At 42.4% G+C, this 13,190-nt stretch overlaps 1 protein-coding gene across 2 annotated transcripts in view; it reads left to right on the forward strand.

Moving 5' to 3' along the window:
• Window positions 1-1,185: 1,185 nt before the first annotated feature.
• LOC137340807 (uncharacterized) overlaps window positions 1,186-13,190 on the forward strand; it is a 33,349-nt gene continuing 21,344 nt past the window's right edge. The window contains exon 1 of one of the 2 annotated variants that reach the window (XM_068003604.1): window positions 1,186-1,711. In XM_068003604.1, coding sequence (XP_067859705.1) covers window positions 1,304-1,711 — 408 coding nt within the window. In that variant the 5' untranslated portion in view covers window positions 1,186-1,303. The remainder of the gene's footprint in view (window positions 1,712-13,190) is intronic. The other variant, XM_068003603.1, reaches the window with a different exon arrangement.

Genomic DNA, 13,190 nt, shown 5'->3' on the forward strand with positions numbered 1-13,190 from the left:
TATTGAGGTCATCTCCTTGGCACAGTGACAGCTCACATTTTATGTTTTTACAGTCTGGTGGGGATACGGATAGTAACGCATTAGTTAACCAGGTGGTGATCTCCTCTCGTATTATGTCACACTGCTACATGGTTCAATATGTCACTGATACTCTTGAGTCCTGTCTTGTGTGCTATCAGAAGGTAAATGCAGCCAAACAAAGTCTGTAAACCGCAATTATGGAGCTATTTTTCTAACTATCTTCTGCTAAATTCCGTATGTAGTTATTGATTATTCACATTTAATTAACAGCGTAGTCTGTAACAGGAAGGTTACAAACAAATCCCCCAAAGGTTCAAGTCTGCGACCTCTGAAATCCTCATCCAGAGACATCTGAAGCTGACACATTCGGGCGCTGGTGCAGTAATCTCTCTTATCACCTCCAAAAAAACAATCCTACCTTTTCAACCATGCCTTCAGTCACTTCCACTAATTCTGCAATTCCTACTGCCTTATCAGATCGCTGTTCTTGTGCTCTGTTTGATGACAATAATTGATAATTGATGAGATCGATGAGTGGAATTATGACGATGAAGAAGCTGCGCTGAAAACCCTAAATTTATGAAGGAGCTAGAGGGAAAACTCCCAACCCAAACAAACTTTTGGGGAACTCGCGTAGGAACGTCAACACTCGGCTTTTGCTGCGAAAAAGGAATGGGATTGAGGGCACAGTTGGCTTTTATGCAGTGTGGGAACAGGGCTGGTCAGAGGGATACGTGTCGGTGGGGGCGATGCACTGCAGCGCTGTGTGCCAAATTCATAAGAAACATTTATAAATGTTTTCTAAATAATACTGACATTTGTTAGGTGGTGACCAAACCCAATCCAGGCTCGCCCAGCTCCCGCCTGCACGTTGAGGCGGGAAAGCAGACGCCTGCGCATTGTTTGAATCGGCAGCGTCCCAGCGGCTCGCGAGACCGGCCGTTAGCGGCACGGGGGCTGAAGCGAGCGATGCCATTGGCCAGCGGCTCGCCAGCCGATTTGCATTCCCCGCCGTTCGGTTGGTTGCGTCCTTCGAGTTAGGGGTTCGCGATTGGCGGAGAGCAGGGGTAGGGTGTGATTGGTCGAGGGCGGCGCCCAGGCTGTGGTTTTTTCGCGTGTGATTGGCTGGCAGCGCGACTGGGTGGGCGGGGTTAGCGGGGATGGGGCGGGAGGTCAGCGCGTGGAGGGAGCGCGGGCTGTGTCGCGAGCTTTGACAGCTCGAGCGGGGAAAGGGCCGGAGACACGGTGCGTGGGTGCCGCTCGCCCCTCACCGCTCGCAGGCATGGACGAGGTGTGGATAGTGTCTTTGTGCCTGTCCTTCTTGGTCATCGTGATCACCGTCCTCTCGCTGAGGAAGTCCGATGGCAAGTCCGAGAGCTCGGCCAAGGGCAAGGAGCGGACCCCCGAGCCCGTCTCTTCCTTGCCCCAGGTGGCCGCCCGCTACATGGAGCTGACCCTGGAAGACATCGAGAAGTCGCTGGAGCGACTGGGAGCGGTGCTGGGCACGGAGCCCCCCGGCGCCAAGGGAGCGGCTTCTTGGCAGCACGCGCCCGGGTCCGAGTCCGACACTCAGGCGTCGCTGTCGGGCTCCGAGGAGCAGCAGCAGTACCAGCGAGGGAGAAGAGTGGCAGCACCCCGGGGGTGGGCAGAGCATAGCGGTGATGAGACCTGGAATTTCCCCCAGAGACAGGTACTGGGCCCGGGCCGGGGGGCACTGGCGGGTCAGGGCGGTTAGTTTCACTAATTCCGGCCAGAATGAAGCAAATTCCGTTTTTACTCTGTGGGATTTGGGGATTGTTACCTGTGTTTTTGGGATTGAATTCAGCGATTCTATCTATTTTTCTGTAAAATCCGTAAATCATTGGCCTTGCTTGTTATCGGTCAGCGGTAAGCCGGAATCAACGGGCTGGTGCATTTCTGACCTGGAGTTCACCTGAAACAGTAATTACTCCACTATTATTTGCAGTGTTCGTTCCTTGGATGAGTTAGAAATGTTGTTTCCAGTAATGTAGATTTTACCGCAGGGTGAGAAAAAGCCTGTGATGTGCAATGAGCAGAGCCATTAGTTTATGGTTTCCACAGAAAAATGGATGAAATCATGACAAGTATTTCATATTGACACATCACTAGTGTTAAAACACCTGAACAAAACATGAATGGTCTCCCAAAGTGTTGTCCGTTGCAGTGTAATATAAGATGAATGAATTATCTAGCCTCCGTCTCAAATTATTGAGTTTTGGGCAAGTGACCATTTGGGGAGTGATTCTGCCAGGACCACTCACTTGTTTCTTTAAACAGTTGCACAAAATTGTAATTAGATTTTAAAGTTTCTTTTGTGTATTTCTACATAAATTGCAGTAACTGGCATTAAGTCAACATGAGAATTGAGTTAATGTCAGTACATATTTAATAATCTTGGGCTGGTATGTTGTATGAACTGTGTGACTTGATTCACATGGGGTTCAGTTTTTCTGATGTGGTCGTGCATGCCCAGTTTCAAATCAAACTTCAGAACCAGAACAGAGAGGGGGGATATCTTAAACCTAGAATTTCCATTACTGTCCACTGGTTCGGGACCCTTTACACTTACTAGTACTGTATCACGTTGCTTTGACTCACTTTATTTGAGATTTTATACTCCCTGCACATTCTGTATTTGCTTCTCTATACCCCTTCCTCCTCCTTGGTTTAGATATTTTGTATAAATTATAATTTTTTTTAAAAATCGGGCTTCATACCAACAGCAAATTTACATATGTGGAAACTAAGATAAACTGGAAGTCTGTGAAATATGTTGGGGGAAATTCAAATACATTTTCCCACAATTTATTCCTTGATTAATTGGTTTTACTTTAGTCACTTAAAAAAAGTTTACCAACTTTTAAAATTCTTTTTAAGTACCGACTTGCACCCCCTGTGTTGCCACTCTATACTTTTCTATTAAGCCACTCTGACATTTAAAAAAAACCTTACTGACTCACACAGTAATCATATGCTATAAGTAATCGCTTCAGAATACTTTAGCCCATGCCAAGACATCTAGGCTGTTCTATTTGCAGCACTTCCCACAAACTTTGCAAGTCAAGGTGCTGACTGAGCTTATAAAGAGAAGACTCCAACTGCATGATAGTGACTCCCAAAATAAAAGTAGCACAGATCTTAAACTTTTGTCTTTAAACTTAGAAATAAAATTTCATGTGTAAAATGAATATTACATGGGATGGGGGAGGGGAGCATGAAGAAAGTAACCTGTCAAATCAAGACCTTGCCATCATACTCTCACCTCTCTTTGCTGTGTGGCTGTCTCCTGTTGCCTTCAGTTCAAGACTTCTGTATTCAGTTTCAGTGTCACAGGTCCCTATTATCTGTAGGGAATTAGTTTGAAGATTTTATAGAGCCAAAACCTCGCAGGCCAGGGAACCTGATGAGGATGGTCTACTTCATGCTGAAGGCAAACAGACATCAGAATTATTTTCTTGAGCGATCAATCCTCAATGAGATAATGATGAGAGCAGTATCTCAAGGGTTGTTCATGCTTAAGCCAGGCCTCCATATATACTTTAGGGAATACAAGAGCTTCTGCTGCACTTCAACATCTGTATCAGTCAAAACGTTGGTACAAAGCACGTGTAGCCAAGTTTCACACTCAGTTTTTCTTGTCTGCACCCAGACAGTTATTGCCTGGAGCTCTGTCCCTGTCTCAGATTTCTTAAGTGTGAATTAGACCATAGGAAGTCTGTGATTTGCCAGTTCAATTTCTCCAATCCTTTAAGTGCCCCCAGCTAGCACCTGGGCTACATCTGTGGAAGATCTGCTCAATACAATGGTCTTTGGCTCCATCCTCTGATCACCTCATAGACAAAAAAAATCAAGATTGTTTCTAATAAGGGAAAGAAAGGCTAGGGGGAGTATAAGGTGTCAGCTTGAATGTCAACAAAGTTGCATGCTCAAGCACTATGGTTGTAGTGTAAATGCAGTCTCAGTCTCCTGGAGAGAATACAAGAAATGGCTTGTTGTCTGTACAGTCCCGCTAGCCTTTCTGATGCAGACTTTCTCTTTATCAACACTAGTACAGTCATTGCTCTTTTAAACTTTACTTCCTGTGTCATTTACGCTCCTAGTATGCTATTATACGTGCTCTTGCTGCTCTTACAACCATACTGTGTTGAAACCAAGACTTATCACACTGTCTCTTACTCTAACTCATTCTTTATCAGGACCTCACAGACTGTACCTCTCAGTCTTTCCTTTCTCCTGCAATTTCAGGTTTTAAAAGTCAAGCTTGGTGTCACTCAGTCAGTGCTCCCTGACTTACCTTATATTTTGTTACTAGTTTCAGCCTTGGTGGAGGTCTCACCTCATGTCTCTGTCCTTTACCTAGATTTTTATAGTAGGCTGATAAAAATGTTCTTGAGAGCTATGGGAAGACTGGGGAAATGAAAAATATAAACTTCCTGATGTAGCCCAAAGCGTTTCTGCTGATTCTGGGAAGGTGGACAGTTAACAACAGCAACTTGCATTTATATAGCACCTTTAACGTAGTAAAATATCCCAAGATGCTTCACAGGAGTGTAATCAGACAAAAATTGAAACCAAGCCAAAGAATGATATAACTAGTGTAGTAATTTCTGAAGACATTGTTCATTCCAATACTGTAATTTTCATTTTAAAAAATGAGTATGAAAGAGAAGGGTATATAGTGGGCTTCAGAGTCTGATTTGGCACAAGCTAAGTGTTAAAATTGGACCCTGGGATGCTAAATTTAGAGCTACAGTTGGCTAGGAGTGTTAAAAGACTATAACCTGATCAAGGGGTTTTAATACACCAAAAGTCTGCAGTTATACAGGGCCTTGGTGAGACCACATCTGGAGTATTGTGTGCAGTTTTGGTCTCCTTATCTGAGGAAGGATGTCCTTGCCATGGAGGGAGTGCAACAAAGGTTTACCAGACTGATTCCTGGGATGGCAGGACTGACGTATGAGGAGAGATTGGGTCGACTAGGCCTGTATTCACTAGAGTTTAGAAGAATGAGAGGTGATCTCATCGAAACATATAAAATTCTAACAGGACTAGACAGACTAGATGCAGGGAGGATGTTCCCGATGACTGGGGAGTCCAGAACCAGGGGTCACAGTCTCAGGATACGGGGTATGCCATTTAGAACTGAGATGAGGAGAAATTTCTTCACTCAGAGGGTGGTGAACCTGTGGAATTCTCTACCACAGAAGGCAGTGGAGGCCAAGTCATTAGATGTATTCAAGAAGGAGATAGATATATTTCTTAATGCTAAAGGGATCAAGAGAAATGGGGAAAAAGCATGAACAGGGTACTGAGTTAGAGGATCAGCCATGATCATTTTGAATGGCGGAGCAGGCCCGAAGAGCCAAATGGCCTACTCTTGCTCCTATTTTCTGTGTTTCTAAGTCACAACAATAGAGTTGACCACTTTGCACAATCATTGGGAATAGGAGCTTGTGTTACACCATCGCATGTTCCTAGCCAACTGTTCTGATATTTACAGGTCAGTTCAGTTCAACGAATAACCTTTTTGTCACATTTCATTCACTTATCAGGAATTCAGAGCAAAACATTGATAAAATTTTCCATTGATAGTGTTTTAACTATGGCGCAATAATGTTTCAAAGTGTCAACACCTTCTGCACTAATTTGCTGTACTCTGCTAGGTTCTGCAAGTAGAAGTGTGTAACATAGGAACAGGAGTAGGCCATTCAGCCCCTTGTGCCTGCTCCGCCATTTGATAAGATCATGGCTGATCTGTGATGTAGCTCCATATACCTGCCTTTGGCCCATATCCCTTAATACCTTTGGTTGCCAAAAAGCTATCTATCTCACATTTAAATTTAGCAATTGAGCTAGTATCAATTGCCGTTTGCGAAAGAGAGTTCCAAACTTCTACCACCCTTTGTGTGTAGAATTGTTTTCTGATCTCACTCCTGAAAGGTCTGGCTCTAATTTTTAGACTGTGCCCCATAGTCCTAGAATCCCCAACCAGCGGAAATAGTTTCTCTCTATCCACCCTATCTGTTCCCCTTGATATCTTATAAACTTCGATCAGATCACCCCTTAACCTTCGAAACTCTAGAGAACACAACACTAATTTGTGTAATCTCTTCTCGTAACTTAACCCTTGAAGTCCGGGTATCATTCTAGTAAACCTACGCTGCACTCCCTCCAAGGCCAGTATGTCCTTCTGAAGGTGCGGTGCCCAGAACTGCTCACAGTACTCCAGGTGCGGTCTAACCAGGGTTTTGTACAGCTGCAGCATAACTTCTGCCCCCTTGTACTCCAGTCCTCTATATATAAAGGCCAGCATTCCATTAGCCTTATTGATTATTTTCTGCACCTGTTCATGACACTTCAATGATCTATGTACCTGAACCCCTAAGTCCCTTTGGACATCCACTGTTTTTAACTTTTTGCCATTTAGAAAGTACCCTGTTCTATCCTTTTTTGATCCAAAGTGGATGACCTCACATTTGTCTGCTTTGAATTCCATTTGCCACAGTTTTGCCCATTCACCTAATCTATCAATATCCCTTTGTAATTTTATGTTTTCATCTACACTGCTTACAATGCCACCAATCTTTGTGTCATTGGCAAACTTAGATACGAGACTTTCTATGCCTTCATCTAAGTCGTTAATAAATATTGTGAATAATTGAGGCACCAAGACAGATCCCTGTGGGACTCCACTAGTCACATCCTGCCAATGTGAGTACTTACCCATTATCCCTACTCTCTTTCGCTCAGCCAATTTCCTAACCAAGTCTGTACTTTTCCCTCGATTCCATGGGCTTCTATCTTAGCTAACAGTCTCTTATGTGGGATCTTATCAAATGCCTTCTGGAAGTCCATATAAATAACATCCATTGACATTCCCCTGTCCACTACTTTAGTCACCTCTTCAAAAAAATTCAATCAGGTTTGTCAGGCATGACCTACCTTTCACAAATCCATGCTGGCTCTCTCTGATTAACTGAAAATTCTCAAGGTGTTCAGTCACCCTATCCTTAATTATAGACTCCAGCAATTTCCCCACAACAGATGTTAGGCTAACTGGTCTATAATTCCCCGATTTCCCTCTCTCTCCTTTCTTAAAAAGCGGAGTGACATGTGCAATTTTCCAATCTAGAGGGACAGTTCCTGAATCTAGAGAACTTTGAAAGATTATAGTTAGGACATCTGCAATGTGCTCACCTACTTCCTTTAAAACCCTGGGATGGAAACCATCTGGTCCTGGGGATTTGTCACTCTCTGGTGCTATTACTTTCTTCATTACTGTTGCTTTACTTATGTTAGTTTTATCAAGTCCCTGTCCCCGATTCAATATTAGTTTTCTTCGGATTTCCGGCATGCTATCCTCTTTTTCTACTGTAAATACTGACGCAAAGTAATTGTTCAACATGTCCGCCATTTCCCCATTGTCAATGACAATATCCCCACTTTCAGTTTTTAAGGGGCCAACACTGCTCCTGACCACCCTCTTTTTCCTAATATAACTCTAAAAGTTCTTCGTATTGGTTTTGATATCCCTTGCAAGTTTCTTTTCATACTTTCTTTTTGTAGCTCTTACTATCTGTTTTGTGACCCTTTGTTGATCTTTGTATCTTTCCCATTCGCCAGGATCTGTGCCATTTTTTGCCTTTTTGTATGCCCTTTCCTTATATCTTATACTGTCCCTTACCTCTTTAGTTGTCCATGGCTGTTTTTTTTTTGGCAAGTCGAGTTCTTGCCCCTCAGGGGTATAAACCGGTTCTGTATCTCGTTAAATGTTTCTTTAAACATTTCCCACTGATCATCAGTCGTTTTACCCATTAACAGATTTGCCCAGTTTACTGTGGACAGTCTCTGTCTCATCCCATTGAAGTCGGCCTTACCCAAGTCTAGAATCTTAGCAGCTGATTCACTTTTTTCCCTTTCAAACACTACCTTGAACTCGATCATTTTATGATCGCTATTGGATAGATTTTCACGCACAGTTAATCTGTTAACTAAATCTGGTTCATTACTCATTACTAAATCTAGTATGGCTTGCCCCCTTGTTGCCTCCAGGACATACTGCTGTAGAAAACTATCCCGGACACACTCAAGAAATTCACTACCTTTCTGACAGTTGCTAGTCTGCTTTTCCCAATCTATGTGAAGGTTAAAGTTCCCCATTAAGACCACTATGCCTTTGTTACACGCTTGTCTAATCTCTGCATTTATACAATCTAGCACTTCAGATTGTATAAATACTTAATACAGAAATTGGAGCTGTGAACACAATAACGTGCAATCTTTGTAACCACCTTTTGTTCGATCTGTGATTACGTTTTCTTCTTTTGGCTCATTTATGAATTGCAATGTACATTGGTATTTATTTTTAAATTAGTGATACATGTCTTCTAGAAGTAAATTCTATGAATTCATGCACCCAGCGTGGAGATTTACCACCAGGAGTGCATATCAGGAATTTGAGCACCGAGGTCAGTGGGCCCTGCTGGATTTTCCATCAAGTGGATATCTTAATACAGAATTGATGGATTTCTCTGTCCATAGTGGATGTCTGTGTTACTACATGTGCAGAGTGAAATAAACTAAATTTACATAGCTCCATTCATAAATGCACTAAGCTATCTTCCTTCCAATACAGTGCAAGTTTTCGATTAGAATTGTAGAAATTTTGGTACAGATGGATGCCATTCGTACCTGTTTTATCTCTGCATCTGCTACCTGTTTCCATTTCCCTGCTTTTCTCCATACTCTTCAGTATTTTTCTTCAAGTGTTTTAAATTGAATTGTTCTGTTATTACTCATTTTATGAAGTTTGCTGTAAACTCAGTGCTTGACTGACTCACTCATTCACTGGAGAGTATTTGATCTCCATGTGGGACTTTGTGGAGATGGGTTTATGCCTCCACTTTACAAATTGCCCACCCAAACTCAAGGGTATGGTTCTTGAGTCAGATTGAAGAGGTGCAGACAAGGGCCCTTTTGAATAATGTTGTTATTTTTTGGGACCGTTGCAAGTCAGGAAAACTCTGGAAGCAATTGCTTCCACTATCAGAAGAGAATCACCTAACCCATGCAGATGACTTGATTTTCCACTCTGCATGAGAGGCTGAGAGTGTAAAATGGTGACCTGTGCAGATGCACATGGAAACCTAAGTTCGTGTAGCACTCAAAGCACTCATTTGCAGTTTGCAAAATAAAGCGAGTGATAAACAGGAGTTTGGTGCCAATTCAAGTCATATCTTGTAATATCCATTACTGAGATATTGCTGGGAACTTGAAATTTGTGTTACTGCAGGCATAGGGTCTCTGGTTGAGCTAGAATCCATGTTCTAAATGTGGCAAGAAATAGGAGTATGAGGAAAACCAGGTCCAGAAGATGACATAGCTGCATATGGTTCCCATGACGCTAGGTGGCCTTGATATGTCAATATTTGTTGTTTGCAGAAACATAGTTGTCAATCTTGCCAAAAGTGTTTCTTGTAAAGCTAACTATCTGCAGATGATCAGTCCATCCAATCTAGATGATTGTTAGCTTGTCATCTTGGTTGTTTGGAGATAGATAGGCTGGGAGGCTGACTGTATGCCTTTGGAACCTACTGTGGGTGACGGTATTTCTTTTAATTCCCTTCAGCCTGAGAACAGATTTTTTTAAAAACTTGAATTTAAAGACTTGGATGCCAGATTCCTAGTGGCAGGGTTTCACAGGGTGTCTCTGACACAGAAGGGTGATTGACATTTTGATGTCCAAGTAGAGTTATGTAGCTACTAGCAACAGGAGATCAAACATAAACCAACTGACTCCACAAACATGCATCTTCTGCCTCATATACCTGCTCTTGTACAACAATCTATACTCGAGCAAGTGAAGAGCTAACATTCTAATACTTTTTCATAGAGGTGATTGAGAATGCCATGAGTGCACCAAAATCCTGTTGTAACTGACCCTCTGGGCAGCATAGCAGGACTGGTTTAAATAGGAGACAGAACACAGTTTATACAAACACTGAGTAGACTACCCAATGTTCTTACCAATCACAATAAACAACATCAGTGTACACTCCCATGCTACCCCAACACAACCTAACTTACACCTGACTTTAAACCAGAAGCACCACAGAGCATGGGTTACTACAATATAGAACCACTGATTAAACCTGGCTTTACTGTTATATGCTTGTCTTTTTCCCCCTCTGTAGCTCGTCTTCGTTATGCTCAACGTAGTGGCACAGGCCTCTATTTGCTCCCTCACCACCTACTGACTGTGCAGAGGAGGAAAGAAGAGAAACAGATGTTGTTATCAGTGTTTTTCATATCCCTTTAGAATACTTGAGTGAGTGGAATCTATTACTATGGTGATTTCTATGGGGATCAAAGATGCCCAAGTTTCCTAGTTTTAGAGTTGCCATTTTGATTTTATATGGAGATACTGGACATTCTTCCCATCTTTCCCAGTTACCTGATTCTCATGCTTGTGGATGTGTTTTTTTATAACTTCTTTCTAGTCGTCAGCCTGTCTTTGCCCAGTCATAGTTACTTAAGTAAGTGTAGAAAGAGCAAGGGATCTTCCACTGTCATGCCAATGGCTCTCATGATACTCCACCACGCTGAGTCATTCACTTTGTTTAAGCAGCCAATAACATATGATGTGCTGCAGTATACAGAATTGTTTGGGATAGAAAAAATCTTAATGTATCAATTAACATATGAGAAAAATACTGTGAATGTGACTGGATTCTAAAAATGTAGCTTAATCTGATTACAGGACAGGGTTGTTGCAGTTAAGGCTCTGCCATTGCCGAAACCCGAGCTGGTAAATCAGGTCCTTGCCACAGAAGACTGGGAATTTGAAGATGAGGAGGAAATTGGTGCCCTTCAATGTGAGGGAGCAGAAAAGCAGTATTATCACCTCTACTGGGATGAAGAAAGCTTACCCGACAGGTCCAGCAAGTCAGTTGTAGAAAGAGCAGATTTAAATAGGAGAAAGGTAAACCATGACAGAGTAAGTAAGACAGTGACTGGAACAAATGGAAATTTGAGACATTAGTTAGAACAGCAGACAAGAAATTAAATGCACAAGGAATGTAATTTTACATTTGCAGTAGCTTTAAGGGTCTGTTCAGATTGGAATTGAATTGCTTGCAAATGGTTAATTATGCTACCATTGGCATCTTTTGCAAACTGTTCGAGCTCACACTGTGTTTAGAGAAACTGGTTTAGATCACTAGGAACCCAGTCTAGAACAGCTAAGTTTACTTCAGAGCCCGTTTGAGTGCTTTCAAATGTTCCCCAGTGTCATTTTTAAAGCTCAGTAGAAAAATAACGTTAGTGAGATTTGCAATGGGAAGGAAGTTAAAGGAACATCAACTTTCTATACACAGTGGTTACTGTAAATATCTGTGGGCGTGAATAACATTTTTTCTCCAAATATTAGGTAGTATAACAGGATGAAGCTGGAAGAAACCATTGAGGGCAGATGGTTTATGAATCTTATGATTGTTGATGATAAAATACTTGATGAAATTGTACTGGGGGCATCCACAGAACTCTCCCGTAGCTTAATCCGTGCTTCAACAACCCTGCTGCAGTAAATGGTCAATTCTACATTCTACCATTTGCATGGAAGGGGCAGTGCTCAAATAAATGACAGGCAGGAGAGCTCGTGCTTAAAACGTTGCTTCTAGTATTCTGTATTGACTTTTATGGATTGATACTGAATGTTTAAGCACAAAAAACAAGCTATTTGACCCATTGTGTAGAAGTAAAATCTTGTATTCCAAGCAATTATTCATGATCTTGAAGAGGACGGACTCTGCCTTGAGGTAGGCCATCCTTCTCTAGTCTCCAGATCAGTAAGGCTTCTGATTAGACTGAGTTAAATGCAAAAGATATCTTTCTTTCTACAGTCTGCCAACCAGATCTATTATATAACATCGCTGACCAGAAACCGGCTTTGCAGAACTTTAACAATAGTGACTGTACATCAAGTTACATCGAAACTACAGCACAGAAACAGGCCATTCAGCCCAACTGGTCTATGCTGGCATTTATGCTCCACACAAGCCTCCTCCCTCCCTACTTCATCTAACCCTGTCAACATACCCTTCCATTCCTTTCCCCCTCATGTGCTTATCTAGCTTCAAGCTTTCTTACAGATTCCCCAACTTCCATGCACTGCTTATATATTCAACCAAAGAGTTTGCAATTATACAGATAGGCTAACAACATAACATTTAGAGGTGGAATTTCCTCAAGGGTTCTCAAATCTCCTGCTGTTCTTTCAGCGGTAGATCAGGGGAAAAGGCCGTTTCTCCAGGGTTTCCGCCGATCTCCCACTGGAGTTACAGCGGACAATCGGGAGAATCTCCGTTCAAATTACCGGCATTAATCATTCTTGTTACTGGCTTGATCCTCTTATACTGAGTAAAATACCATTTTTCTACTCACTGCCCAAATGTATCTCACTCCCTGCAGTGATTTGCCTTTCATTCAGACATGGTGTCATCAGCAAACAACGTAACTTCGATGCCTCCATTAGGTTGTTGATGAAAACAGCAAACATAATGGGCCAGGTACTCTTCCCTGAGTGATCGTTATGATTCAACATTTCTATTCGCTGTGAAAGTTATGTGTCCAGCACAGCAGCTCACCACAAAAGGCCAGAATGTAATGAACTAGTGAAGAATATGGAAAGCGCAAACGTTACTGTTGGATTTCATGCTGGACATTGAGTCACTCCATTTTTGAGGATGACCAGATAGCGATAGAATTCCTTCCTGAGGTCTTGACAGTGTAGAGGGGAAGTTTTCTTGAAATTTATTTTTTTTGTTGTATTCAGAATGCTTCTTTGAATCATATGGATGCCACCATGGTTATTGGCCCAAGACAGGTAGAGTGCACTGCCTCCATTCAGCCCTGCCTTGACTACCAGCTGATGCCATCTCCCAGTTCTAAAATCTGCACTGAATGTCATGGATCCTTACTGTTGGTGCTGTGTTGCATTTGTTGACTTTTCAAAGTGCTAAGCCAGCTCTAAACTTAGCACAGGGGCTCAATGTGACTGATTCATTCTCTGCCTGCAAGGAGGTCGAAATTTGATTCCTCCAACAGCAGACGCCTTAGTACAGCAGCTCCTCCTCTGCCAGGTCAGATAG

The sequence above is a fragment of the Heptranchias perlo genome, chromosome 22 (assembly GCF_035084215.1).
Source record: "Heptranchias perlo isolate sHepPer1 chromosome 22, sHepPer1.hap1, whole genome shotgun sequence".
In the NCBI taxonomy this organism is placed as follows: Eukaryota; Metazoa; Chordata; class Chondrichthyes; order Hexanchiformes; family Hexanchidae; genus Heptranchias; species Heptranchias perlo.